General features: G+C 52.0%; 1 protein-coding gene and 1 pseudogene across 1 annotated transcript; both read left to right on the top strand.

The window, feature by feature from the left end:
- Positions 1-255: 255 nt before the first annotated feature.
- On the top strand, positions 256-2,955 carry LOC136492474 (uncharacterized; annotated as a pseudogene).
- A 4,688-nt stretch (positions 2,956-7,643) lies between these two features.
- LOC136492473 (uncharacterized mitochondrial protein AtMg00810-like) lies at positions 7,644-24,514 on the top strand. The gene is made up of 2 exons (XM_066488478.1): positions 7,644-7,776; positions 23,328-24,514. Exons 1-2 carry the CDS (start codon positions 7,644-7,646, stop codon positions 24,512-24,514), a joined length of 1,320 nt encoding a protein of 439 aa, XP_066344575.1.
- The last annotated feature ends 457 nt before the right edge of the window (positions 24,515-24,971 follow it).

Below are 24,971 nucleotides of genomic sequence, written 5' to 3'. Positions count from 1 at the left end.
AGCTCTAGCCTATGGGCGCATGGCCTTTGGCGCCATATAGGGACAGTCGCGGGCGTTGGGGGCTTGGGGGCACAACAAAGGGCTAGTAGAGCTGACGAGTTGTGGCCTGTGCCCCGTGGGGTTGTGGCGACTGGTGAGCTACTGACCTGCTGTTGCCTGGGCTGGCAGGCATGCAGATGCAGCAGGGGGGGGGTTGCAGAGGTGTTGGTGGTGCGCGTCAATTCGCCGGAGTCGATAGTGCAGTTGCATGCTTCAATGCGGAGGAGCGCCAAGAAGCACCCATTAGTCCATCAGGGCGTGTTCGTTTGCTTGGACGCCTCTGGGGCCCGCACGCTGCTTAAAGCAGCTGGGAGCCAGGCCCTCGAGGAACGCCCCTCCCCCTCGTTTCCCCCAGGCTCGGCTCAATTCGGTCTCTCCGTGCTCCCTTTTGGTTGTTGGCGGGTTGGCGCTCCCTGTCTCGCGCGCGACCCGGAAATTTCCCACTCCTCCCCGCTGCTAGGGTTTCACCACCCTTTATGTTGAGGGGCGCCGCTCACTCGTCTTCTCATCTCCTCAATCCCTCCTGCTCTCCACTGTCCTCGATGCGGTTGCCTCCTCCTCCCTTGTCCGGCGGTGCATCGTGGCGGCGGGGTTGTAGATGGGCCTCCCTTGTCCACGCCTCCGGTGAGCGCACGACCAAAAGCCGTTCCTTTTCCCCATCTTCTCTGTTGCCTGCTAGACCAACCATCGTTTTTGTCGTTGCCCTCCTCTCCCTTGCAAGACCGATGCTGACACAGCCGGGAATCCCCGGCCATGACCGCGCTGGGGCGCAGTGCGTGCACGCTGCGCGAGCACGCCGGGCGGGCACACGCACATCATGCCGACCACGTCCCTTGGCCCCTGCTGCCCTTGCCAGCCTCGCCGCGACGCGCACGGGATGACCCGTGGACGCCGTCGCCACGTCAAGACCACGGCCATGCTCGCAAGCACAGCACACCCACGGCCGACGCACCTCGTGCACGTAGGCTTTGCCGAGCCCAAGCTTCAGCCTTCCTGCTGCCTAGCGGCCTAGCCTCACCCCCTGACACGCTCGGCACCATGCCGGCACGAGGTTGCCCAATCACCACACGCGGGCGGCCGGGCGCACACACGCCCACCACCGAAGCTGCCTCCTGCCTCTGCTCCATCTCTCCCAGTCTGCACAGCACGCCAAGGCCACGCTTTCGGCAATTAGACCGGCCGAACCAGGGAGCCACCGCCGGTCTGTTCACGGACGACAGCGCCCTCGGTTTTTCCATCGAACACCTGGTGCGCGCCTTGAACCCTTTGTTGCCCTCCGCGCTTGAGCGTGGTGACGCAGCTAACCGTCGCAAGGCCTGCACAAGCACGAGCACCGCCGACACGGCCAACCAGTGCGATGCTGTTGCCAAGCGAGCCTGAATGAGAACGGCAGGACCGCTCGGGAATTTGCACGAGCACCTAGGGAGCGACCCCGTCTCCTCCTTACCTCCTCTGCTGATCGGGGCGTGAAGCCCAAAGGCCGGAATCAGCCCCGTCCGGAGCCCACCTTCACACCTAGCCTTGGACTTTGGACTAATACATGCTTGCCGATTGTTGTTGCTTTTCTAAATCAGCTAATGGCGCATCATGGCCAAGACTTGGGAGGAGCACCAGGACCTCTTGGCCAAGACTTGGGAGGAGCACCAGGACCTCTTGGCCAAGATTTGGGAGGAGCACCAGGACCTCTTGGCTTCGACAGAGAGGAAGAGCGTCTGGTTGCCATGGCAGCACTACCTTCACTGTTCTGTGTTCTTGTTAATCCTAAGGACATAGACAATCAGGTGCTCAAAAACAGATACAAAAATCTTGCAAATACAGTGCTGAAAGATGATAAAAGGAGATGTCGTGGTATCAAAAATCTTGATGATGCCATCACAGCTAAGACAAGAGAGAGGCAAGCAACCGGGTTTGTGGTGGCAGCTCATGACACTACTCTGAGGGTCCTCACATGCGCGCATACCATTGCCGACATTTTCACAGTAGGCCACCATAACCATTTCAGTCTTGAAGAAGTGAACGACATGTTCAGGTTTGATGTTCACTGTTATCACCATGAGATAAATGTACGCACAAGGAACAACATTCAGAAAATATCTGAACGCCGCAGATTTCCTACTCAGACCCGAGTTATTGCTCTAGATACTCAGAAGGATTTGTTGGTTATTGAGTTTGATATTGGATATCTGTGTGAGAGAGATGAAACGGATGTGGGAGGTGAGAGGACCCGGTGCCAGGCCGACCACCCAGTTATCCATAGGGCTGATGCAGATCCTAACAAGATGCAGAAGATGGTGCTGGCTGGGTGGCCACCTCAGAGAGCTGGTTCTTGTGCCAAGTTTCCTTTTGTCAATGGACCTATGATGCCATCACTGCGGTAAACTTCAAGGGATACACCATGAGGCTGTTAGAGATTCCTGGCATGGTAGCTGACAACGGATTCTCTGGCGCCCCTGTTCTGAATGGCGCCGGCCAGTATGTGGGTGTTTTTCATGGTGTATTTAATCTTTCCACTGGATATGCTATATGTTCGGAGGATGTGAGGGACTTTCTTCAGCAACACAATGTGGTACGTTTATGTGACAATAATACATATCTGTTATACTAGGTACTAACTGAGTTTAATTATTGTTCTAATTTGTATTGTTCGTTTTAGTTGGTTTGGGAGCCCAACGACGGCGACAAGCCTTAGAGCATCTTTCGTCGCCGCCTCCACGCCTGCGAATGCCTCCCCACTGAAGCAGCTCCTCCCCGCCGGATCCCGCTACCACCCGCCCGTTGAAGCTAGCTGTGTGAACTATGTACAGATGTCTTTTGCTCAAGTCAGCCGTGTGAACTATGTTGAAGCTAGCTGTGTGAACCAAGTAATGTCATTTGTGATAACTATGCTTCTGTCAAGTGTGTGAGAACCAAGTTAAATATAATCTCTGTCTGTTGGATTCTAAATTTCTCTTGGCCTGTGCTGTCAACAGCTGTGTGAACTATGTCGAAGACAGCTGTGTGAACTATGTAATGTCATTTGTGATAACTATGCTTCTGTCATGTGTGTGAGAACCAAATTAAATATAATCTCTGTCTGTTGGATTCTAAATTTCTCTTGTCCTGTGCTGTCAACTATGTTGCGGTCAATTTGGCCTGTGCTCTTTTCCTTTTTTTTTTTTGTTTTCTGAACTGTGAAACTTGCAAGTCGGGTCCTCACTGCTGGTGCACTGCACCAAGCAGATTCTGCTGCAGATTGTCATGCTGAACTTGCTCCCTTGCAAAAGCCATGAAACATTGGTGAAGTAAATATAATTACCATTTTTTTTAAGTTCCTTTGCATCCTTCTCATTTTTATGTATCTATGAGACATGCCGAACCTGCTGCACACAGGAACTTTATTACTCCTCTTTCAACATCCTTCTCATTTTTAAAATCGCTGCTCTTCCGCTGCTTCCCCCTTCTGTTGTGCCCTCCAACGTGCGCTCGTCATGGACGCCAACCCGCTCTTCGACGCCGACGTCTCCGACACCGAGTCTTCCTCCACTTCCTCCGTCGGTGGCGAGTCCTACACCGGCGCGATTCCGGCCATCCACACCGCGCCTCCCACCTCCGCCGTTCTGCAGACGGTGAACATCAAGTCTCACGTTCCCGTCGTTCTCAAACTCACCGAGCCGAACTACACCGAATGGTGCACCTTCTTCGACACGTTCATCGGCAAGTTCGGGCTCGGTGACCATCTCTCCTCTCCCCCGACACCGGCACAACGTCATGATCCGGAGTGGCGCGTCGTCGACCAGTGCATCCTCGGCTGGATCTACAACTCCGTCGCCAAGGACGTTCTCGTCATCGTCTGCGTCCCCAAGCCAACGGTGTATGTCATCTGGACCGCCCTTCAGGACCAATTCCGCGACAATGAGGTCCACCGCGCCGTTTACTTGGAAGCCGAGTTCAGGAACCTCGTGCAAGGCGATATGGACATCTCCAAGTACACCGGCCACCTCAAGCAGTTGTCCGACGCTCTTCGCGACATCGGGCAGCCTGTGAGCGAGACCAGCCAGGTCCTCAACATGCTCCGCGACCTCAGCTCCAAGTACCGCCACGCAATCCCGGCGATCACCGCGAAGCAGCCACTGCACACCTTCTCTCTGCCCGCTCCTACCTCCTCCTCGAAGAACACTACGACAAGGAGCATGCGAAGGCAGCTGCCCATCACGCCCTTGTGGCCTCTGGTGGATCTCATCCTCCCGCTCCTTCCTCCGGTGATGGTGGTTCCAGATCCAACTCGGGCGGTCAACAAACCGCCCCCAAGCCACCTGCCACGACCCACGGCGCCCCCTCTCGTTTTGACAACCGCCGCGGTGCTCCTCCAGGCGGCAACAACTACTCCGGCTCCACCTCCACTCATCCTCCCTCGGCCTGGACGCCGGGCCTGAACCCATGGACCGGCAAGGTGCAGGCCTGGCCCATGCCGTTCCGCGTTCTAGGAGTTGGTGACCTCGGCTCTCGCCCCAGGCCGCCACCACATCAGGCGTACTTTGCTGGCCAGCCGCCACTTCCTCCTGTCGTCGCGCAGCCGCCTCCTTCAATGGACCCCTAGAATCATCAGGCGCTGCTCGCCGCGTTGAACGCAACCAACGCCACGGTGACTGCTCCCTAGACGGCCGAGTGGTTCCTCGACACCGCGCGTTCTCGCATATGGCCTCCAACGCTGGTAACCTCTCTCATCCTACCCCCGTTCCACATTCTTTCCCTATCACCATCGACAACGGCGCCACGTTGCCGGTTACCCATCGGGTCTCATATGCTATTCACACCACCACCTCCCCACTGCTCCTCAACAATGTTCTTGTGTCCCCCTCTTTGATCAAGAATCTAATTTTAGTTCGCTCCTTAACTCGCGATAACAATGTCTCGATGGAGTTTGACCCTTTCGGTTTTTCTGTCAAGGATCTTCCAACGTGTTCGGTGATCCTCCATTGTAACAGCTCCGGCAAGCTCTACCCTCTGGCGCCCTCGCCGCCGGCGCTCCCAGTGTCGACCTATGGCATCAACGTTTGGGGCATCCCGGTCGACGTGTGTAACACCCTCGGTGTTACATCATAAATTATTTACTAAAATATGCCATGAGCATCATGTTTATGTGTTAATGCATGTGATAGAATGTGTAGATAAATTTCTTGTAACTTAAAATGATCAATAAAAATGCTAAACGAAAGTTAATTCAACGGTTCATGTATATCAAGTAGGGTTTAAAACTAATTTTTATTGAACAAAAATGCTATAGAACATATATGTGGTGCTTAAATAAAGTTTGAAGTACAAACTTTGTAGATGACAGTGAAATATTTGCTGTCGAAAAATGATATTACTAGCTAATATTTCTACTAGCCTAGAAATTACAAATGGAAATCAAGTTCAGCTCAAAAACTTAGAAAATTTTCAAGTTGGTCAACAGCTAGAGATTGGGTTAAAGAGTGGTGTGGTGTTATAGCTCGATTTGGCAGTCTCATATGCCATCTGGAGCATGGTGAAGATGATTTAGGTCCAGAAGCAACCGTTTAGTTTTTATAGACACTTTAATATTCGTGCACGACACGGTTTTAGGCTGGTTGGCCGCGTGGGCGCGGTCAACACGCTCGAGCGTCCGGCGTCGCCATGCTGGTTGTCCCACGCGCACACGCGCTGCCACATGTGGCCAGCCACGGCTGCTCTTACGTGGCTGTGGCCTATCGACCGATGGCTCCTGGCGCACAGAGCCGCCGCCGCCGCTTGCGAAGCCGGGCGATGCTTCCGCCGGCCCCGCCGCGCTGCTGCACTGCGACACGCCCCGCGCTACGCCATAGCCGCTGTCGGAGCCATCGCCTCGCCGTCATGTTTGTGCCTCCCTCTGCATCTCTGTGCCGCTGCCAGCCCAGTGTGTTGCCGCCTCTGCCACGCGCACATGGTCGGGCTTGCCGTCGTCTTGCCATTAATGGCACTAGGGCACGTGGGCCACGCCGGTCGCAAACGCACGCGCCTGGCTGCTAGTGCCTATGTGTGGGCCTCCACGATCATGTCGACCGCGTCCCGCCAAGGCGAGGACGAGCCGAGCCCACCGGCCACGCCCCGTCTCTCTCTCTTTCTCTCTTTCTCCCTCTGTTGCCGCCGTCGAGGCACGCCATCAATTATCCTACGAACGATCACCTCCATTCAATTCATTGTATCCATGGCTTCACCATCATGTCCTCTCACAGCCTGACCCTACCCAGCCTTGAAGCGCGCATGGCCAAGCTCCAATTTTGGAGTTTCCCCGCCACCGTGCCGATAATGTCCCGTCCGACCATGGATGTGGGCAGCTCTCCTACTGTCCCTCCCGAACCAATTCACTTACACCACTAGCTTCACCTTGCCTCCCTCTCCACCTTGCGCACGTCGGCCGAACCGCTACCGCCTCCCCATCGTTGCTGACGCGACCATGCTGCCGCACGGCTCGGCCGCATGTGGCCAACCATCCTCCGCCATCCTCCGCCCCAACCATCACCTTGACTTGGTCTAGGGTAGCCTCCTAATGCTCATGAGCTAACCAATTAGGCCTGTAGCTATCCCAGCCCACCAGAACAGTGGTGCCGCCGTCGCAGATGGCCGCGCGCCGCTACAGCCTTCCCCGGTCGGTCGTGTCACCCCGCATCGCCGTTTACTGTAGTCGCTCGGGTCGAAGATGGTGATCGACCCGTTAGGTGGGCCAGCGTAGGTCCCAGGTGGCCGGCGTAGGCGCTCAGTGCCGTCGCTCGCCGTGTCGCCGTGCACTGGGTCGCGGAGGGTGCGTGCGGGTGAATTAGGGAAAGGCTAGAGGGTTAAGTGAGAAGTTCTGAGAGAGGAGAAAATAGCATTAGGACTTAGTTGTAATTCAGAAGAAGTTTGAGGTCTCTTTTGCAAAGTCGTCGCGCGCGCGGGATTCCCCGGCGCGGGCCATCTCAGCATGGGCCGGCTTTGGGTGGGCCGTGCCTGCGGGCCGCTATGCGCGCGCGCTGTGTCCCGTGGGCCGTGCGTGTGGGCCGCACGAAAGAATTCGTTTTTCTTTTTCATAAGGAATTACAAATAGTTTTCTAATTTAATTTTTGAGCTGATCTTTAGTAAAACATATAAAATCATATAGGTGTCCAAAAATTATGAAATAAATTTTGTTAGGTTTCTAAAATTGTGCTCTATCTGTTAGTGTATTTAGTTCATATATGTACATGTTGATACCAAGAGCTATTAAATCATTTGAGAGTGCTCAATATTATTAAGTTAATTATTGTAGGATTTTTTATGGTAAATTGGTGATAGCTTTAGTCCTGAAAATTTTATAGCAGCTTCATGGTATTATTATGTGCTCACTGTAAGTTTTGTAGCTTTAGAATAGACTAAACATTAGGATAGTTAAATGCTCTTTGTTTCAATATACATTAAATCATTAGTAGAAATAAAGATATATCATTCATTGGTAAAGCTAGATGTTTGTTAGTTGAACCCAACACTTTGCTTGGTAAAGATGATAGTTAGCTTAGTATCTTAGTCATTACAGCTAGCTTAGTAGCTTTGTATGCATATTCTTAGTTTAGGAGTTGCTATTACTTAAATGCTAAGTGTCGCATCATCATCGTATGCATGTAGAGAATGAGTTGGTGAAGATCGTGACCACCGGCGATCACGAGTTCGAGGAGATCATCGAGGAGTACGAGGACGAGGTCCCAGAGCCGCCACTGATTGACTCAGCTGACACCGTGCTTGCCCAAGGCAAGTCCCGGTGTATAACCCCTTATTTTCTATAATCACTGTTTATATATGTTATGTGCATTTACGTTACAGGAATTTTATAAAAACCACCTACATAAATATATTTGTCCTATGAGTCATACTAGTACAGGTTCGAGTAGCTGCTATGCTTAGGTTTTCGGTAGCATGAGTAACCTGCCGTTACTCACAATAGGTGATTATTATAAATACTCTCATGATAAAAAGAGTGAAAGGAAAAATAGAGACAGGACAGGGATATGATATGGGTATTGGTGGGTGTAACAGGTTGTGTCCCGCGGCCAACGGGGCTTCGCTTGGTTAGAGTGTTTTCCTTGTTCATGTCGATTAAGGACCGTCTGTTGCTGTGGATGGTAGTCAGGTCACAGACTTATTATCCTGAACACTTACTTGCTTATGGAAGCGGGAAGGCTAGTTACGCTCTTGTCGTGGGTTTTGGCTCTTTCTGGACCGACTGATTGGAGACGGGAAAAGGTGGAGGTCTAAGCACCATACTGAGACCGGATCTCAAGTGTGGGGGCTTGGAGTCCAAGTTTGGACGGGGACCTGGACCCCTTGACAGGAGTGGAATGGGTTGGTCTTATTTGTGCCTGGGGGTACAAACGGGGCGTGTGTTTCAGGGTACCAAGCTGAGATACATTGATTCGTAAATCGCTGTTTCTGTGAGACGGTACGATTTGGCTATGGTCTAGCGCGGTAGTAAGAACTAGAAGATGAAAGATGGTGAAATAGTTCTGATTGCTCAACCCTTGCTTGAAAATAGAACATGTGCTTACTTAGAATAGATAGCTAATGAAGTAATCATGACTGCTAATAAAACTTAACTGTAAAGATGAACTATTAGTAATGTTTTTCGCAAACAAAAAGAAAACAGCAAACCCATATTGCCTATCATACTCCTTTAGTCGGGTATGTCTTGCGAGTACATTTTATACTCAGAGTTTATTTTACTCCTGTTGCAGGTGCAGCTTGAGGAGTAGCTCTTGTGTAGAGGATTCTTCTGGTGGGCACAGACGGATCCTTGTATCGTTTTCGCTAAATGTTTATTTTTATTCCACTGTTTAATTATCGTACTCTGAGCTCTGGTATTGTAATAAATAATTTCTAAGAACTCTTTGTATGAAATGGACTAAGTATTGTAAGCTCATACTCATTATTGGATTCTGGATATAAAATGTGGATTGTTTCGAGTTCTCTCTTGGGGTAGGCTCGACAGAACTATCCGATGTAGCTAACTTTCGAGGTGCTTAGTGTCTAGAGAAAGATGAATGCCTTCGAAAACGTATTATTTCGGAAGGTTCTGCCACAACGTGTCCTCCACCGGTCGCTCCAGAACCTCGAGTTCACCTCCACTGCTTCCCCAGCACACACCTGCGAAGCTTGTCAGCTCGGCAAGCACGTCAGGCTGCCGTTTTCATCTTCTAGCTCAGGGCCTGTTTAGTTCCCAAAATTTTTCACCCCAAAGTGTCACATCGAATCTTGCGGCACATGCATGGAGTACTAAATGTAGATGAAAAAAAAACTAATTGCACAATTGGGTGAGAAATCGCGAGACGAAACTTTCGAACCTAATTAGTCCATAATTAGACACTAATTGCCAAATACAAACGAACGTGCTACGGTAGCCAAAACCAAAAAAATTCGTCATCTAAACGCGGCCTCAGTGTCTTATGTCCCTTTTCAAATTATCCACACTGATGTATGGATTTCTCCTATAACTAGTTTCTCCAGTTTTCAGTATTACCTTGTCCTTATAGATGATTTCACTCATTATGTATGGACATTTCCCTTGCATAGCAAATCTGAAGTTCTTCAGTGTTTACTACATTTTCATGCTTATGTGTGCACTCAGTTCCAACTCCCTCTTCTTGCTATTCAAACTGACAACGGCAAAGAATTTGACAATCATGCTTTACGCAATTATCTAGCAACACATGGCATTGCCCTTCGCCTCTCCTGTCCATACACCTCACCCCAGAATGGCAAGGCCGAGCGCATCCTGCGCACTCTGAATGACTGCATCCGTAGTCTCCTTCTTCACGCCAGCATGCCGGCGCCATTTTGGGCAGAAGCATTGGCCACGGCCACCCATCTTCTAAACCTTCGGCCTTGTCAGACAACCGGTGTTCGCACCCCATTTGAGCTTCTGTTAGGCACTCCTCCCTCCTACAATTCCCTTCGAGTGTTTGGTTGCCTTTGCTTTCCTAATCAATCATCGACCATTCCTCACAAGCTAGTGCCCGCTCTACACCTTGCGTTCTGCTCGGCTATCCGGCCAATCATAGGGGATACAGGTGCCTTGACCTTCGCACACGATGGGTCATCACATCCTGTCACGTCGTTTTCGACAAAACCCAGTTTCCCTTTCAGTGCTCCTCTCCTCAACATGAACCGACAACATCTGGATGTGCTACAGTAACTAAATTCGATTCCCCAATCCTGATTCAGAAACCAGCAGCACATGCTCCACATCTTGCCGCGCAACAAGAGCAGCTTGCTCCCAGCGTTGCTACGCCAGGCACCACCCATTCCTCCCCTTTCACAGTCGCACCACCATCGCCGCTGCTCCCTGACCCGAGCCCGTCTTCTGGGGCCGTGGTTAGTGCGCCACCGCCACATGCGCCACCGCCCAATGCGTCGCACCCCATGATCACTCGAGCCTGAGCTGGTGTCTATAAACCCAACCCTCGCTATGTTCTTAACACTACTGCTCCTGCGATATCACCCATACCGACCTCTGCTCGCGCCGCACTGAAAGACCTAAACTGGTGCGACGCCATGGCGCCCGAGTTCGACGCACTACAGCGCAATCGAACTTGGTGTCTCGCCGATCGACCGCCGGGCGCCAACGTCGTTTTAGGTAAATGGGTGTTCAAGCATAAGCTCAATCCTGATGGCACATTGGAGCGATACAAGGCTCGATGGGTGGTGCGCGGTTCCACCCAGCGCGCCAGGGTGGACTTCGATAAGACCTTCACTCTGGTCGTGAAGCCAGCGACCATACGCACGATGCTCACCATTGTAGCTTCTCGGCGCTGGGCGACCAAATAGTTGGACGTCACCAACGCCTTCCTCCACGGCAACCTCAAGGAATGCGTCCTGTGCCAACAGCCCACAGGATTCGTCAACGCAGATCACCCCAACACCGTCTGCCTCCTCGACAAGTCTCTGTACGGGCGGGCGCCTCCCTAACGACTACGGCGGACCAACAACGCCTTGCTGCCCCACTACTACGGCGGGCGCCTCCCTAACGACGGTTTCACCACCGTTGTCGCCTAAACTGGAGATGCCGCAAGTTACGCCACCAAGGATGGGACAGCACGATGTTGTGGATCAGGCGGCCGTTTCTGCGCCAACGCGGGTTGGCCATCCTGGCGCCGACAACGCGGCGCCGCCCGTATCGAGGGCCCAGTCCCTGTTGGCACAATTGGAGGCGCGGGTATGCATCCCGCTCGACACCCCGTTGCTCAGCATGCCGAGGCTGAGAAAGTCCAAGACACCTTCAAGGGTGGTGCGTCGGAGTGGGAGGCTGGCAGCTAAGATCAAGGCCTCCAACCTGTAACACCCCGGTGTTACGATCTCGTTTAGCATGGCGATTTAGGCCTAAGAAAAATTACCGAAACGAGTTTCTCGAATGTTAAAAATTTTAAATATTGCGCTTAGGGTTAAAATACCATTTTTAGCAAACTATATTGAGCAAAGTAATTAAATAGCGCTTAAATATTTTTGTCTCTATGGGTTAGTGCGACGTATGAACTTTTGCGTGAAATAATTATTAATGGAAGTTGACCGGGCTGCAGCTGTCGTGCACTGCCTGCCTTGATTTCTTTGGTCTGCCTCTACCGTCATGTCTGTACTGGCTCCTGTTGCTGCCTCTGTTGGACTGGCAAGTTGCTGAACCAGCACTTACAAGTTGCCTGCATGGCCATGCATGTGCTTGCGTGCTGCGTTGCACTGCGAGCAGCTGTAGAGCTCAGTTTTTGCCCCTTTTCTATTTCGGTGTCGTGGCCCTGTCTGTCTGCCTCTGTTTCTCTGCATTTCTTTTCCTTTTACCAAAGCAAGGCACGCACGCAAGCATTGAACACCACCGTTGTATCCGTTTCAGACCACGTCGCGCCAGGGAAATGTCAAACCGGGTCACCTCCGTGTCGGCAGCGTGCTTCTCTCTCTTTCTTTCTTTTTTCTGCTGCCGAGTCATTCGTCTCTGCTCCAGTCCATCGTGGCCGGCTAGTTCTTTTTCCTCTTCACGCGCGCAGGTGCACCCACGCCACCGGTGCCCCTCTCCTTTCCCCTTTCCTCGGTTCCTGCCTCGCGCCAGCCATGAGCGCCCGAGCTCCTCACGCGCGCGCCCCTCGGCTCTACGCAGCCGAACCGCGACCGCCCGAGCCCCTTGGTCCTGCTGCGCCGGAGCCGTAGCTGTGCCTTCCCTAGCTCCTCCGTGCTCTTGCCGCCATGGCTGCGCCCATCGCCGTCAGCCGCGCTGCGAGCGCTGCTCCTCCACGCCGAGCCGCGGAGCTCCTCGGCCGCTGGCCCGTCTGTGCCCGCATCCGCGCACCTCCAAGCGCTGAGCCCCACGGAGCTCCTCGACCGCGCTGGCCGTCCTCTGCGCGTGCAGGCCGCACCACCGCTGCCGTGCATCCCAAGCCGCCGCAAGTCGCGTGCCGCCGCTGCTCAGCGCGCGCGCCTGGGCCGCGTTGCCCCGCAGTAGCCACCCCGACGCCGTCCGCCTGGCTCGCCCTCTGCTGCTGCCACCGTGGGCTCCGCCTCCACGGCACCGCCGAGCCTAGGTGCTTGCACTCCGCCTCCCCGGTCCCCTCTGATGCCGTAGCCGCCTGCTGCCGTGGTCGGGCCTCCACGGACTACTGCGGACCGGGTTAGGACCGGGCGTGGATGCAGTCAGTCACCGTCCTGCCGTGCAGCCGTCCAGCTCGCCTTCATCGCCGCCGTGCCGAGCTCCCTGCCGCGACGCCACCTCTGCTCCGTGCGTTCTGTCTGAGATGGAAGAAGCAAGGTGAGGAGGGCATGTGTCCAAGCAAAAGAATTATACAGGGGTGTCTTTGCAAAATACTAGGCTCACTCAAATAGTGCGTTAGTACCGCGGAATGATTTAGGGGAAGATCAGGGGCCTAATCGCTTAAACGCCGTCGTTATCTGGTCCTGGCCGCGTGGGCTGTTTTGCTGGGCTGCGGCCTGCCTGGCGTGGGCCGCCTCGCCCTTGCTACTGGCCACCTGGGTCTTTGGCCGGTCTGCCCTGCTGGGCCGGTCGCGCGCCCGCGCCTGGTCGCTGGGTCGTGCGTGCTGTCCCGCGCTTGGGCCGGCCGGTGGCTGTCGCCGCTGGGCCATTGGCCACGCGCCCCGCCTAGGCCATCGGCTGCGCGCGCGCTGGGCCGGGCTACCGAGGACTACAGCGCCTGGGCTGCTCTTGCGCTGCTGGGCTGAAGGGCGTGGCCGCCGGCTCTCTATTTTTATAAATGTTTTGCTAATATATGTTCTAGCTAACTTGTAAAAGCAAGATAAAATTGTGTAAGTGTCCAAAAATTGCGAAACCACTTTTGTTAGTCTCCTAAAATTATGCTCTATCTGTTAGGATATCTTGTTCACAAAGTTTGGCAATATTTTTGGGTGCTATATAAGTATTTTAAAATACTTAATATTGTTAAAAGAGAACTTGTAGGAATTATTGTGATGAATTGATAATGTTGCTGAATCTGAAATTTGTACAGAAGGCTCCTAGCAATATTAGGTGTTCGCTGTAAGTTTTGTAACTCTAGAATAATTAGTTTGCTAAATAGATAATGATGTCCTATTGCGAATAAGGATTAAATTGATGGAATCGAATAAAGAAACACCTTGGTTTGTATAACTAAAAACAGTTGTTGGGAAATAACGTCTTGTTCGATAACATGGGTATGTAGCCTAAGTATGGTCGTCGTTAGAACTAGCCGTTAGCTCGAGAGGCGTAAGGCGTATTTATACGAGTCACGATTGCAGTCAATTAATTATATCTTTGCATGGCATTACATTGCATATCATAATAGGGACGTCGATGGATCATGAAGTCGTCGGGAGTTGCTGGAGGAATGGTGCTTTTGGAGATCATGTCGCCATGATGGGAAGCTAACTTCTGATTATATTTTACCCAGGCAAGCCCCGGTGCATAACCCCTACTTTCTGCAGTTTAAATTATATTTGTGCATTAAGTTTCAAGGAGTTGAATGAAACCCACTTGCATATATATCTTTATCCTACGAGTCTTACTAGTATGACAGGATCGGGTAGATTGCTATGCTACAGGACTCCGGTAGAAGTCGAGTGATTGCCTGTCACTCGCGAGATATAGGAAATATGTTACTATATGATTATCTCCTGGACTATATAAAATAGTGGAAAGAAAAATAGTGACCGGGCAGGGATGTGGTTTGGGTATTGGTGGGTGTAAGAAGTTGTGTCGCCGCGGAGGCGGGTCATAGCTTGGTTACACCGTTTTTCCCTGTCTGGTCAGTTAAGGACCGATCGTTGCATATGACTCTAGGCAGGTCACAGACTTATTATCCCGAGCACATACTTGTGTATGGGCGCTTGGAAGACTTGTTGCTCTCTTGTCGTGGATCCGGCTCTTTCCGGACCGACTGTCAGGGTTTTATTTTGGTGGAGGAGGTCCTTGCACCGCACTGAGTCCTGGGACTCAGGGGCGGGGGCTTGGAGTCCCAGTTTGGACGGGGACCTGGACACCCGGGACAGGAGAGTGATGGGTTGGTCCTGCTTGTGCCTGGGGTACAAGCGGGGCGTGTGTTTTCGGGGTACCCAGCTGGGGGCATTGATTCGTGAATCGCCGGGCTATCCGGTACGGCTTGTCTACGGTTTAGCATCGTAGTAAGAACTGAAGATGAAAGATGGAAGATGGACAAAGGAAATATGATTGCTTACCACTTGCTTGAAAGTAGCACAGGTGCTTACATAGAATGGTTAGTTAATGAACCAATGCGGCTATTAATAAAAATCGAATATAAGGACGCACGCTTAGTAATGCTTTCTGCAAATGCAACCCACAAACCAGATAGCCTTGCATATCCTTGGAGTCTTTTCTTTTCTCCTATCGGGTAAGTCTTGCTGAGTACAATTGAGTACTCAGGGTTTTATTCCCCCTGTTGCAGGTGACAGGTGGATGCTAGAGCTGACCTTTGTGTGTGGATTCCTCCTGGTGGGCTCAGAGAGGATTTCCTTTACGCTGCGATCGTAGTTGTTATTTATAACTCTCACCAAATACTTTTATAAATGAAAGTTTCATAATCTGTTGCCGTAGTCTATCTATATCAATACTTCATCATGTCATTAATAGATGTTTATTTCCGCTGTAACTCTGTTCACATGTTTCTATTCCGCTGTTCAATTAAATTGTTTATAACTCTGATAACATGATTTCATTCCGCTGTTATATTAATAAATATTATACTCTGATGTTGTATTAAAAGTGATGTAAGAAATGGTTACGAATGATGTAAGCTTTATTCTCTCATTTGTGATTCTGGTGGCAAAAATGTGGATTTTCGGGTTCTCCCCTGGGGTGTGTCCGACGGAACCGAGTAATTTAGTGTTCTCCCTCGAGTGCTTAGTGTCTAATGGAAGACAAGCACTCCTGTGAGGCATTAGATTAGGCGGTTCTGCCACAGGTGGTATCAGAGCATAAATGAGGAAATAAAGCTTCGAAAACCTTTTCTAAACTAAAATTTGACAACCCATTGTTGCAAAAAGTTAGGACGTTTATATGCGAAGTTATATAAGTAGCCCTATTACTATGGTTATGTATCCAGGATAGATGGCACTCTGCTGACTTAGATAGGCTTAATCAAGTTTCTGCAGGTACACTGACTCGAGCATAGTCCGATAGTATCGGCTAGTTACAGGGAGAGAACGATGTGCCAAAACTTTGAGAACGGTTGCCCTATATGTTGGCAACAGTGGAAGGACGTATAGGACGTGCATTCATGCATATCTTGCCTATGCATTGTAGTACTCGTATTACTTGCAGATACACCATCCATAGGTGTCACGCGTGTCGTATTGTGCACGACTAACTCGTCCTGTTCTAGAGTTAGGTCAGAACTATGGCTTCGTGTTTCGCGTTCGCCCGTGGTTCACGCCGGTCGTGACCCACGTCTTCCCATACCCCTTTCTACGCTCTTGTCGGACCCTCACCCTGCAGCTGTACTAGTCAGTAATGACATCGCACGTCGCTCGCCTCGAACTCATGGAATTTGGTCGATCCACCGTAGTGATATCGCGTGGGAACCCTGGTGAACCGCACCAGGACCACTGAACGCTCCGCCTTTATAAGTAGAGCCTGGCTTAGCCAGTGGTACCACCACTCAGCGCACTTTAGCTCGCTTAGCTTCTCCTTTGAGCCAGCTTTTCACTCAGCCTTCCTTGCAACCACCGCCTAGAGATGGCAGGAGCCTGGGTTAGCACCTACTGCCTGAATAGTTGAGGGGTTTCCCAAAATCCTGCATGCCACCCTGCAAAAGCTCGGAGTCAATGATCGCCCCGAGTATGAGGGCCGTGAGTATGAGGAGCATGGCACTGAGCGGTGTGAGGTTATCGTCTACATCGGGAAGAGTGAGGAGTTCCCCGACCTCACTGAAGCCTGGAGTGTGACCGCAACCGGGTTTCGCTTCATCGACACCTACCAGGTTGTGGCCCGCAAAGCCTTACGGTACCTCTTGCCAGATCTATGAGGAGCCCATTGCCCGTACCCCCATGCGGTTCTTTCCACCTTTGGATAGGAACCGACGGGCATGGAGGGCTCGCATGGAGGCTTTGCAAGGGCAGGATGTGCAAGAGGACAGTCCCACCGTGGTGCACTTGACCACATACCTGCTCGCTCTAGATGAGCAGTATGACCGGCAAGCCTTGGAGCTGAGGGCGTGCCTTCGGCGCTGCCGAGGAAGCCGAGGTCTTCAACCGGATGCTCCAGGTGCAGCTCGCCGAAGCGCATGCCAGCGCTGCAGCTGCTGAGAGCCGAGAGGCCACCATGGAGGAATCTCTGAAGGAGGCCGAAGATCGGCATGTCCATCAGCTGCGGGTGGCCTATCTTGTCACCAGGGCCGAACGGAGGACGTTGGCTGCAGGAAGGCAGGATGCCCCGATCTTGGAAGGGATCCCTATCCACCCGCCCGAGAGAAGAAGAACCGGTGTTGCAGCACCACCAGCACCTCCACCCTCGGAAGTGTCAGAAGAAGAACCCTTGATTCCTCTCGCTCAGCCGTTGCCCCGCGAGGATGTAGATTAGTTTCCTTGGGACGTTGTAACCGTAGTAGTAGTGCTTGTTGTCGCTATCCCCCGGTATTGTATTCTTGCCGTTGTTGTTCGTCCGTAGTTGTTGAGATCGTCCGACCATAGGTGAATGCTACGTCGTGATTGTGAGCCTAAATGCCTGTACGTTGTACCCGTATAAGCCCGTTGGAACATGCATTTTAATTATTCGCTGTGTTTATTGCGTTCATCTACCTTAAGTCTCGTTAGGTGTGCTTCAAGATTTTCATGGGTGATATCAAGTGGGTTACAAGAGAAGTTGCCATTCAGATGCCAAGCAGATCAGCCGTGATTGGATGTTATTGGACACTTGTATCGACTAACTTTGGATGTCCCAACAGAACACTTGAATCTTTTTAAAACAAATCCGTCGTTGGATTTGAATTCCTTGTCCCTTGTTGTGGAGGGAAACCTTTGTTGTTGAATTTTTCCCTTGCGATACCCCCTTACTCTGTGGTCTATGACCCCACTGCCTTCATGGCGTGTAAGTTGGTAGTAGTTGCCTGGTTAAAAGCTTATGGTGCCGCGACGAAACCGAGGGCTCCGTGTGGAACAGCTGCCACATGTGACGCTGCTCGGCACGCGCTGGTATCGAGGTTGTTAACCAAGTACCTTTACCAAGTTACACCGCCGTACTGTTTTGTTTTAAAGTTTTCTCCTTGAAAATGTTTAGGGTGTTCAAACTGGGAAATCCATAATGGGGATGCAAAAGTGTCTTTCAAGGTAAAAAGGAGATGGTTTGGAGAAAGGAAGTATGACATGATCTGGGTTTACAGAAAAGACGGATGTGGTCAAGGAAGGTCAGCAGTGGATAGTCGGGAGTAGTTGCAAAAGTCAGAGTGGACGTTTTGTCCCAAACCCTGTTTTTAGTTGACCGTGCTTCGCATGCTGGGTCATTTCGCTGCGTGTCCTACGAACGTTGTCTGTATTGGGTCCTTAGCTTCCCGTTTTCGCATGGCCGCAGCATGGTGCCGCACTCGCCGTCCTAGTGCGCTATGCGCTTTTCCTTTTCCTGGCGTCCGGTCGGCTCTCTACCCCGCACCGTCGTTCCCCGTACCGGACCCCCCCCCATTTCCCTCTCTTTCTTTCTTCTTTTGGTGACACGACCGCCGCACGCCTGCCTTGTCGAGCGGACCCCCTTTCCTCTCCCTTATTTCCCCTCTGCCGCTCGCGCAGGAAGCACGCCATGTTTCCGACCTTATCTCCACAGCATGCACCGTCTGTGTATCCCATCCCCGCCGCATCTGTTTCCGGTGTGTTGCTCCCCATCTCCATTCTCCACTATAAATTAGGGCCTTGGTCCTTGCTCTTCTTCTTCATCCCCATTTCCCCCGTATTCGGAGCATAGCTACGAGATCCAGTCGACGTTGTGAAGCTAGGTTCGGCTGTCTGAGGTGATGGTGTGATCTGAGAAGAAGAAGGGATCCAGTTGTCGAAGAAGTTCAAGTCCCTTGGTTAGTTGGCCTTAGGATTCACGATGTTTTACTTCTCAGTCGACTGTTTCTGGATTTGTTGGTGCTACGCCATGTTTTGGATAATCATTATCTTGTTGTTTCTCCATTGTCCTCGTCTATCTCGACTTCTGGAGTAGGACTCGATTGTACCAAGTTGCTCGTAACCATGTATCCCTAGATCCCCGTGTAGTTTAGTATTCGAAGTCATATAATCTTTCGTGTAATCCCTGATCTACGGAATGTAATCGCGTTTCCCCTCTTCTGGTTCCAGTTTCGAATCTCGGGACGAGATTCTTTTTAAGGGGGGTTGGTTGTAACACCCCGGTGTTACTGATCTCGTTTAGCATGGCGATTTAGGCCTAAGAAAAATTACCGAAACGAGTTTCTCGAATGTTAAAAATTTTAAATATTGCGCTTAGGGTTAAAATACCATTTTTAGCAAACTATATTGAGCAAAGTAATTAAATAGCGCTTAAATATTTTTGTCTCTATGGGTTAGTGCGACGTATGAACTTTTGCGTGAAATAATTATTAATGGAAGTTGACCGGGCTGCTGCTGTCGTGCACTGCCTGCCTTGATTTCTTTGGTCTGCCTCTACCGTCATGTCTGTACCTGGCTCCTGTTGCTGCCTCTGTTGGACTGGCAAGTTGCTGAACCAGCACTTACAAGTTGCCTGCATGGCCATGCATGTGCTTGCGTGCTGCGTTGCACTGCGAGCAGCTGTAGAGCTCAGTTTTTTGCCCCTTTTCTATTTCGGTGTCGTGGCCCTGTCTGTCTGCCTCTGTTTCTCTGCATTTCTTTTCCTTTTACCAAAGCAAGGCACGCACGCAAGCATTGAACACCACCGTCGTATTCGTTTCAGACCACGTCGCGCCAGGGAAATGTCAAACCGGGTCACCTCCGTGTCGGCAGCGTGCTTCTCTCTCTTTCTTTCTTTTTTCTGCTGCCGAGTCATTCGTCTCTGCTCCAGTCCATCGTGGCCGGCTAGTTCTTTTTCCTCTTCACGCGCACAGGTGCACCCACGCCACCGGTGCCCCTCTCCTTTCCCCTTTCCTCGGTTCCTGCCTCGCGCCAGCCATGAGCGCCCGAGCTCCTCGCGCGCGCGCCCCTCGGCTCTACGTAGCCGAACCGCGACCGCCCGAGCCCCTTGGTCCTGCTGCGCCGGAGCCGTAGCTGTGCCTTCCCTAGCTCCTCCGTGCTCTTGCCGCCATGGCTGCGCCCATCGCCGTCAGCCGCGCTGCGAGCGCTGCTCCTCCACGCCGAGCCGCGGAGCTCCTCGGCCGCTGGCCCGTCTGTGCCCGCATCCGCGCACCTCCAAGCGCTGAGCCCCACGGAGCTCCTCGACCGCGCTGGCCATCCTCTGCGCGTGCAGGCCGCACCACCGCTGCCGTGCATCCCAAGCCGCCGCAAGTCGCGTGCCGCCGCTGCTCAGCGCGCGCGCCTGGGCCGCGTTGCCCCGCAGTGGCCACCCCGACGCCGTCCGCCTGGCTCGCCCTCTGCTGCTGCCACCGTGGGCTCCGCCTCCACGGCACCGCCGAGCCTAGGCGCTTGCACTCCGCCTCCCCGGTCCCCTCTGATGCCGTAGCCGCCTGCTGCCGTGGCCAGGCCTCCACGGACTACTGCGGACCGGGTTAGGACCGGGCGTGGATGCAGTCGGTCACCGTCCTGCCGTGCAGCCGTCCAGCTCGCCTTCATCGCCGCCGTGCCGAGCTCCCTACCGCGACGCCACCTCTGCTCCGTGCGTTCTGTCTGAGATGGAAGAAGCAAGGTGAGGAGGGCATGTGTCCAAGCAAAAGAATTATACAGGGGTGTCTTTGCAAAATACTAGGCTCACTCAAATAGTGCGTTAGTACCGCGGAATGATTTAGGGGAAGATCAGGGGCCTAATCGCTTAAACGCCGTCGTTATCTGGTCCTGGCCGCGTGGGCTGTTTTGCTGGGCTGCGGCCTGCCTGGCGTGGGCCGCCTCGCCCTTGCTACTGGCCACCTGGGTCTTTGGCCGGTCTGCCCTGCTGGGCCGGTCGCGCGCCCGCGCCTGGTCGCTGGGTCGTGCGTGCTGTCCCGCGCTTGGGCCGGCCGGTGGCCGTCGCCGCTGGGCCATTGGCCACGCGCCCCGCCTGGGCCATCGGCTGCGCGCGCGCTGGGCCGGGCTACCGAGGACTACAGCGCCTGGGCTGCTCTTGCGCTGCTGGGCTGAAGGGCGTGGCCGCCGGCTCTCTATTTTTATAAATGTTTTGCTAATATATGTTCTAGCTAACTTGTAAAAGCAAGATAAAATTGTGTAAGTGTCCAAAAATTGCGAAACCACTTTTGTTAGTCTCCTAAAATTATGCTCTATCTGTTAGGATATCTTGTTCACAAAGTTTGGCAATATTTTTGGGTGCTATATAAGTATTTTAAAATACTTAATATTGTTAAAAGAGAACTTGTAGGAATTATTGTGATGAATTGATAATGTTGCTGAATCTGAAATTTGTACAGAAGGCTCCTAGCAATATTAGGTGTTCGCTGTAAGTTTTGTAACTCTAGAATAATTAGTTTGCTAAATAGATAATGATGTCCTATTGCGAATAAGGATTAAATTGATGGAATCGAATAAAGAAACACCTTGGTTTGTATAACTAAAAACAGTTGTTGGGAAATAACGTCTTGTTCGATAACATGGGTATGTAGCCTAAGTACAGTCGTCGTTAGATCTAGCTCGTTAACTTGAGCGGCGTAAAGCGTATTTATACGAGTCACGATTTCAGTTGATTAATTACATCTTTGCATTTCATCGCATGCATAGCATATAGGTACGTCGGTGGATCACGGAGTCATCGGGAGTTGCTGGAGGAATGGTGCTTTTGGAGATCATGTCGCCATGATGGAAATCTAACTTCTGATTATATTTTCCCAGGCAAGCCCCGGTGCATAACCCCTACTTTCTGCAGTTTAAATTATATTTGTGCATTAAGTTTCAAGGAGTTGAATGAAACCACTTGCATATATATCTTCATCCCATGAGTCTTACTAGTATGACAGGATCGTGTAGATTGCTATGCTACAGGACTCCGGTAGAAGTCGAGTGATTGCCTGTCACTCGCGAGAGATAGGAAATATATTATTGGATTACTATCATTTGGAAAATATGAAAATGGTGGAAAGAAAAATGGTGACCGGGCAGGGATATGGTTTGGGTATTGGTGGATGTAAGAAGTTGTGTCGCCGCGGAGGCGGGTCATAGCTTGGTTACACCGTTTTTCCCTGTCTGGCCGGTTAAGGACCGATCGTTGCATATGACTCTAGGCAGGTCACAGACTTATTATCTCGAGCACATACTTGTGTATGGGCGCTTGGAAGACTTGTTGCTCTCTTGTCGCGGATCCGGCTCTTTCCGGACCGACTGTCAGGGTTTTATTTTGGTGGAGGAGGTCCTTGCACCGCGCTGAGTCCGGGACTTAGGGGCGGGGGCTTGGAGTCCCAGTTTGGACGGGGACCTGGACACCCGGGACAGGAAAGTGATGGGTTGGTCCTGTTTGTGCCTGGGGTACAAGCGGGGCGTGTGTTTTCGGGGTACCCAGCTGGGGGCATTGATTCGCGAATCGCCGGGCTATCCGGTACGGCTTGTCTACGGTTTAGCATCGTAGTAAGAACTGAAGATGAAAGATGGAAGATGAAAAAGGAAATCTGATTGCTTACCACTTGCTTGAAAGTAGCACAGGTGCTTACATTAGAATAGGTTAGTTAATGAACCAATGCGGCTATTAATAAAAATCAAATATAAGGACGCACGCTTAGTAATGCTTCTGCAAATGCAACCCACAAACCAGATAGCCTTGCATATCCTTGGAGTCTTTTCTTTTCTCCTATCGGGTAAGTCTTGCTGAGTACAATTGAGTACTCAGGGTTTTATTCCCCCTGTTGCAGGTGACAGGTGGATGCTAGAGCTGACTCTTGTGTGTGGATTCCTCCTGGTGGGCTCAGAGAGGATTTCCTTTACGCTGCGATCGTAGTTGTTATTTATAACTCTCACCAAATACTTTTATAAATGAAAGTTTCATAATCTGTTGCCGTAGTCTATATATATCAATACTTCATCCATGTCATTAATAGATGTTTATTTCCGCTGTAACTCTGTTCATATGTTTCTGTTCCGCTGTTCAATTAAATTATTTATAACTCTGATAACATGATTTCATTCCGCTGTATATTAATAAATATTATACTCTGATATTGTATTAAAAGTGATGTAAGAAATGGTTACGAATGATGTAAGCTTTATTCTCTCATTTGTGATTCTGGTGGCAAAATGTGGATTTTCGGGTTCTCCCCTGGGGTGTGTCCGACAGAACCGAGTAATCTAGTGTTCTCCCCTGAGTGCTTAGTGTCTAATGGAAGACAAGCACTCCTGTGAGGCATTACATTAGGCGGTTCTGCCACACAACCCGACTCTCCAAGCACAAAATGTGCTCAAGCAAAAGCTGGGGATCGCGGATAGGCCGCAGGGTCCAGACCCTGTGGCTTTGGACAGTCTCAAGGCCCTCTTCGCTGAGCCGTTGTCGCCCTCCAAAATAGAGGCCCTTCAGCGCTCTTCGCTCCATGCTTCGATCCGATGGCCATGGAGCTAAACCTCACTGGCTTCGAGGACGACGCTCTTTACCCGTTTAGCCGCTGAGCTCAGGGTCTCCAGGGGGCTTGATCCTTCACTTGGTTGCTAAGTTTCCTGTAAATCACAACTGTGTGATCTCTGTCAGTCTTTGGTTCGGTAATCAAATATTACTGTTCCAGCTTTAATTTGTAAAACTCTACTTCTGCTTAATAAAAACCGTGCCTATGCCACGTTCGAGGAAAAAAAGTCTCTGTACGGGCTGCGGCAAGCGCCTCATGCGTGGTTCAACCGCTTCGCCTACTACACCATCAAGCTTGGCTTCCGGGACACACGCTCCGACTTGTCACTCTTCGTTCTCCGTCGCGGCCACGACATCGCCTACTTACTGCTGTACGTGGACGACATCGTGATCACCGGCTCCAGCCCCGGTCTGTTGCAGCACGTCGTCGATCGTCTGCGCGCCGAGTTCGCTGTCAAGGATATGGGCGAGCTGTGCTTCTTCCTCGGCGTTGATGTCAAGCGCACCGCCGATGGCTTCTTCCTCTCCCTAGAGCGCTACGCCGAGGACATTTTGGACCGTGCCGGCATGACGTCGTGCAAGCCTGTCTCCACCCCGATCGACTCCAAGGGCAAGCTGTTCACCGACGGCGCCGCCACCGACGATGCCTCAACCTACCGCAGCTTGGCGGGCGTACTGATGTACCTCACCGTGACAAGCCCGGATCTTGCATTCGCCGTGCAGCAAGCGTGCCTGCACATGCATGATCCACGTGTGCCTCACATGGCCATGCTCAAGCGCATACTCCGCTACGTTCGCGGCACGACGTCGCACGGCCTGCATCTCCGCGCCTCCCCCGAGCTCGACGTCACGGCGTACTCCGACGCCGATTGGGCCGGCTGCCCGGATACGCAACGGTCCACATCAGGCTTCTGCGTCTTCCTCGGCGCGTCCCTGGTCTCCTGGCCGTCGAAACGACAGCCCACCGTCTCCCGTTCAAGCGCGGAGGCCGAGTACAGGGCTGTGGCGAACGCGGCGGCCGAGTGCATTTGGTTGCGCCAACTCCTTGGCGAACTCCACTGCCACCTCTCGGAGGCTACCGTCGCATACTGTGACAACGTCTCGGCGGTGTACATGTCCTCCAACCCCGTCCACCACAAGCGCACCAAACATATTGAGCTCGACATCCACTTCGTCCGAGAACGGGTCCAGCTTGGCGACCTCCACGTCCTCCACGTTCCGACCGGCAAACAGTACTCGGACATCATGACGAAGGGATTGCCGACGACGACGTTTGAAGCTTTTCGGTCCGGTCTTTGTGTTGCTCCTACCACACGTCAGACTGCGGGGGGTGTTGAGGATAGATAGTATACGGTGTAGAGTTTGACCATGACTGTAAACTGCCAGAGGCAGTGAGCGTGGTCACCACGCGCACGACATGCGCCGGCTGTAGAACGGGACGGTTTGCACAAGCCGCAACCTCCCTGGTGTACTATATATACACACTGAGATCAATACAACAAGATGTTGGCTCCTATTCTTACTTTCTACACAATGGTTGGATCACGTCAGGTGTTACTGATTTCTACACCACATTACTGTAGAACAGACGATCACTTGCATGGCGTCTTCTTTTTCCTCCTCTCTTTCCACCACGGCTGCCTGAGGTCCGGCTTTCTGAGCAGGACTCTCGTTTTTCATAGAGCGGCCTCTGCACCTTCCAGATGGCTTTGCCCCAGGGATTGCCTTTTTGGCTCCCCTGCCTCTCCCTCTACTAGAGGGTTTGCGGCCACGCCTACCATTTGACTCTTCTATATCACCATTT

This window comes from Miscanthus floridulus, chromosome 11 (genome assembly GCF_019320115.1).
Source record: "Miscanthus floridulus cultivar M001 chromosome 11, ASM1932011v1, whole genome shotgun sequence".
Classification (NCBI taxonomy): Eukaryota; Viridiplantae; Streptophyta; class Magnoliopsida; order Poales; family Poaceae; genus Miscanthus; species Miscanthus floridulus.
The sequence above is the reverse complement of the archived record's forward strand: the minus strand, read 5'-3'. Positions and strand labels throughout refer to the sequence as shown.

Coding starts and splice junctions, on each gene's coding strand:
- LOC136492473 (XM_066488478.1), top strand. CDS start 7,644: ATGCATGTAGAGAATGAGTTGGTGAAGATCGTGACCACCGGCGATCAC. Junction 7,777..23,327: donor TGACACCGTGCTTGCCCAAG/GCAAGTCCCGGT, acceptor TTACTGTTCCAG/CTTTAATTTGTAAAACTCTA.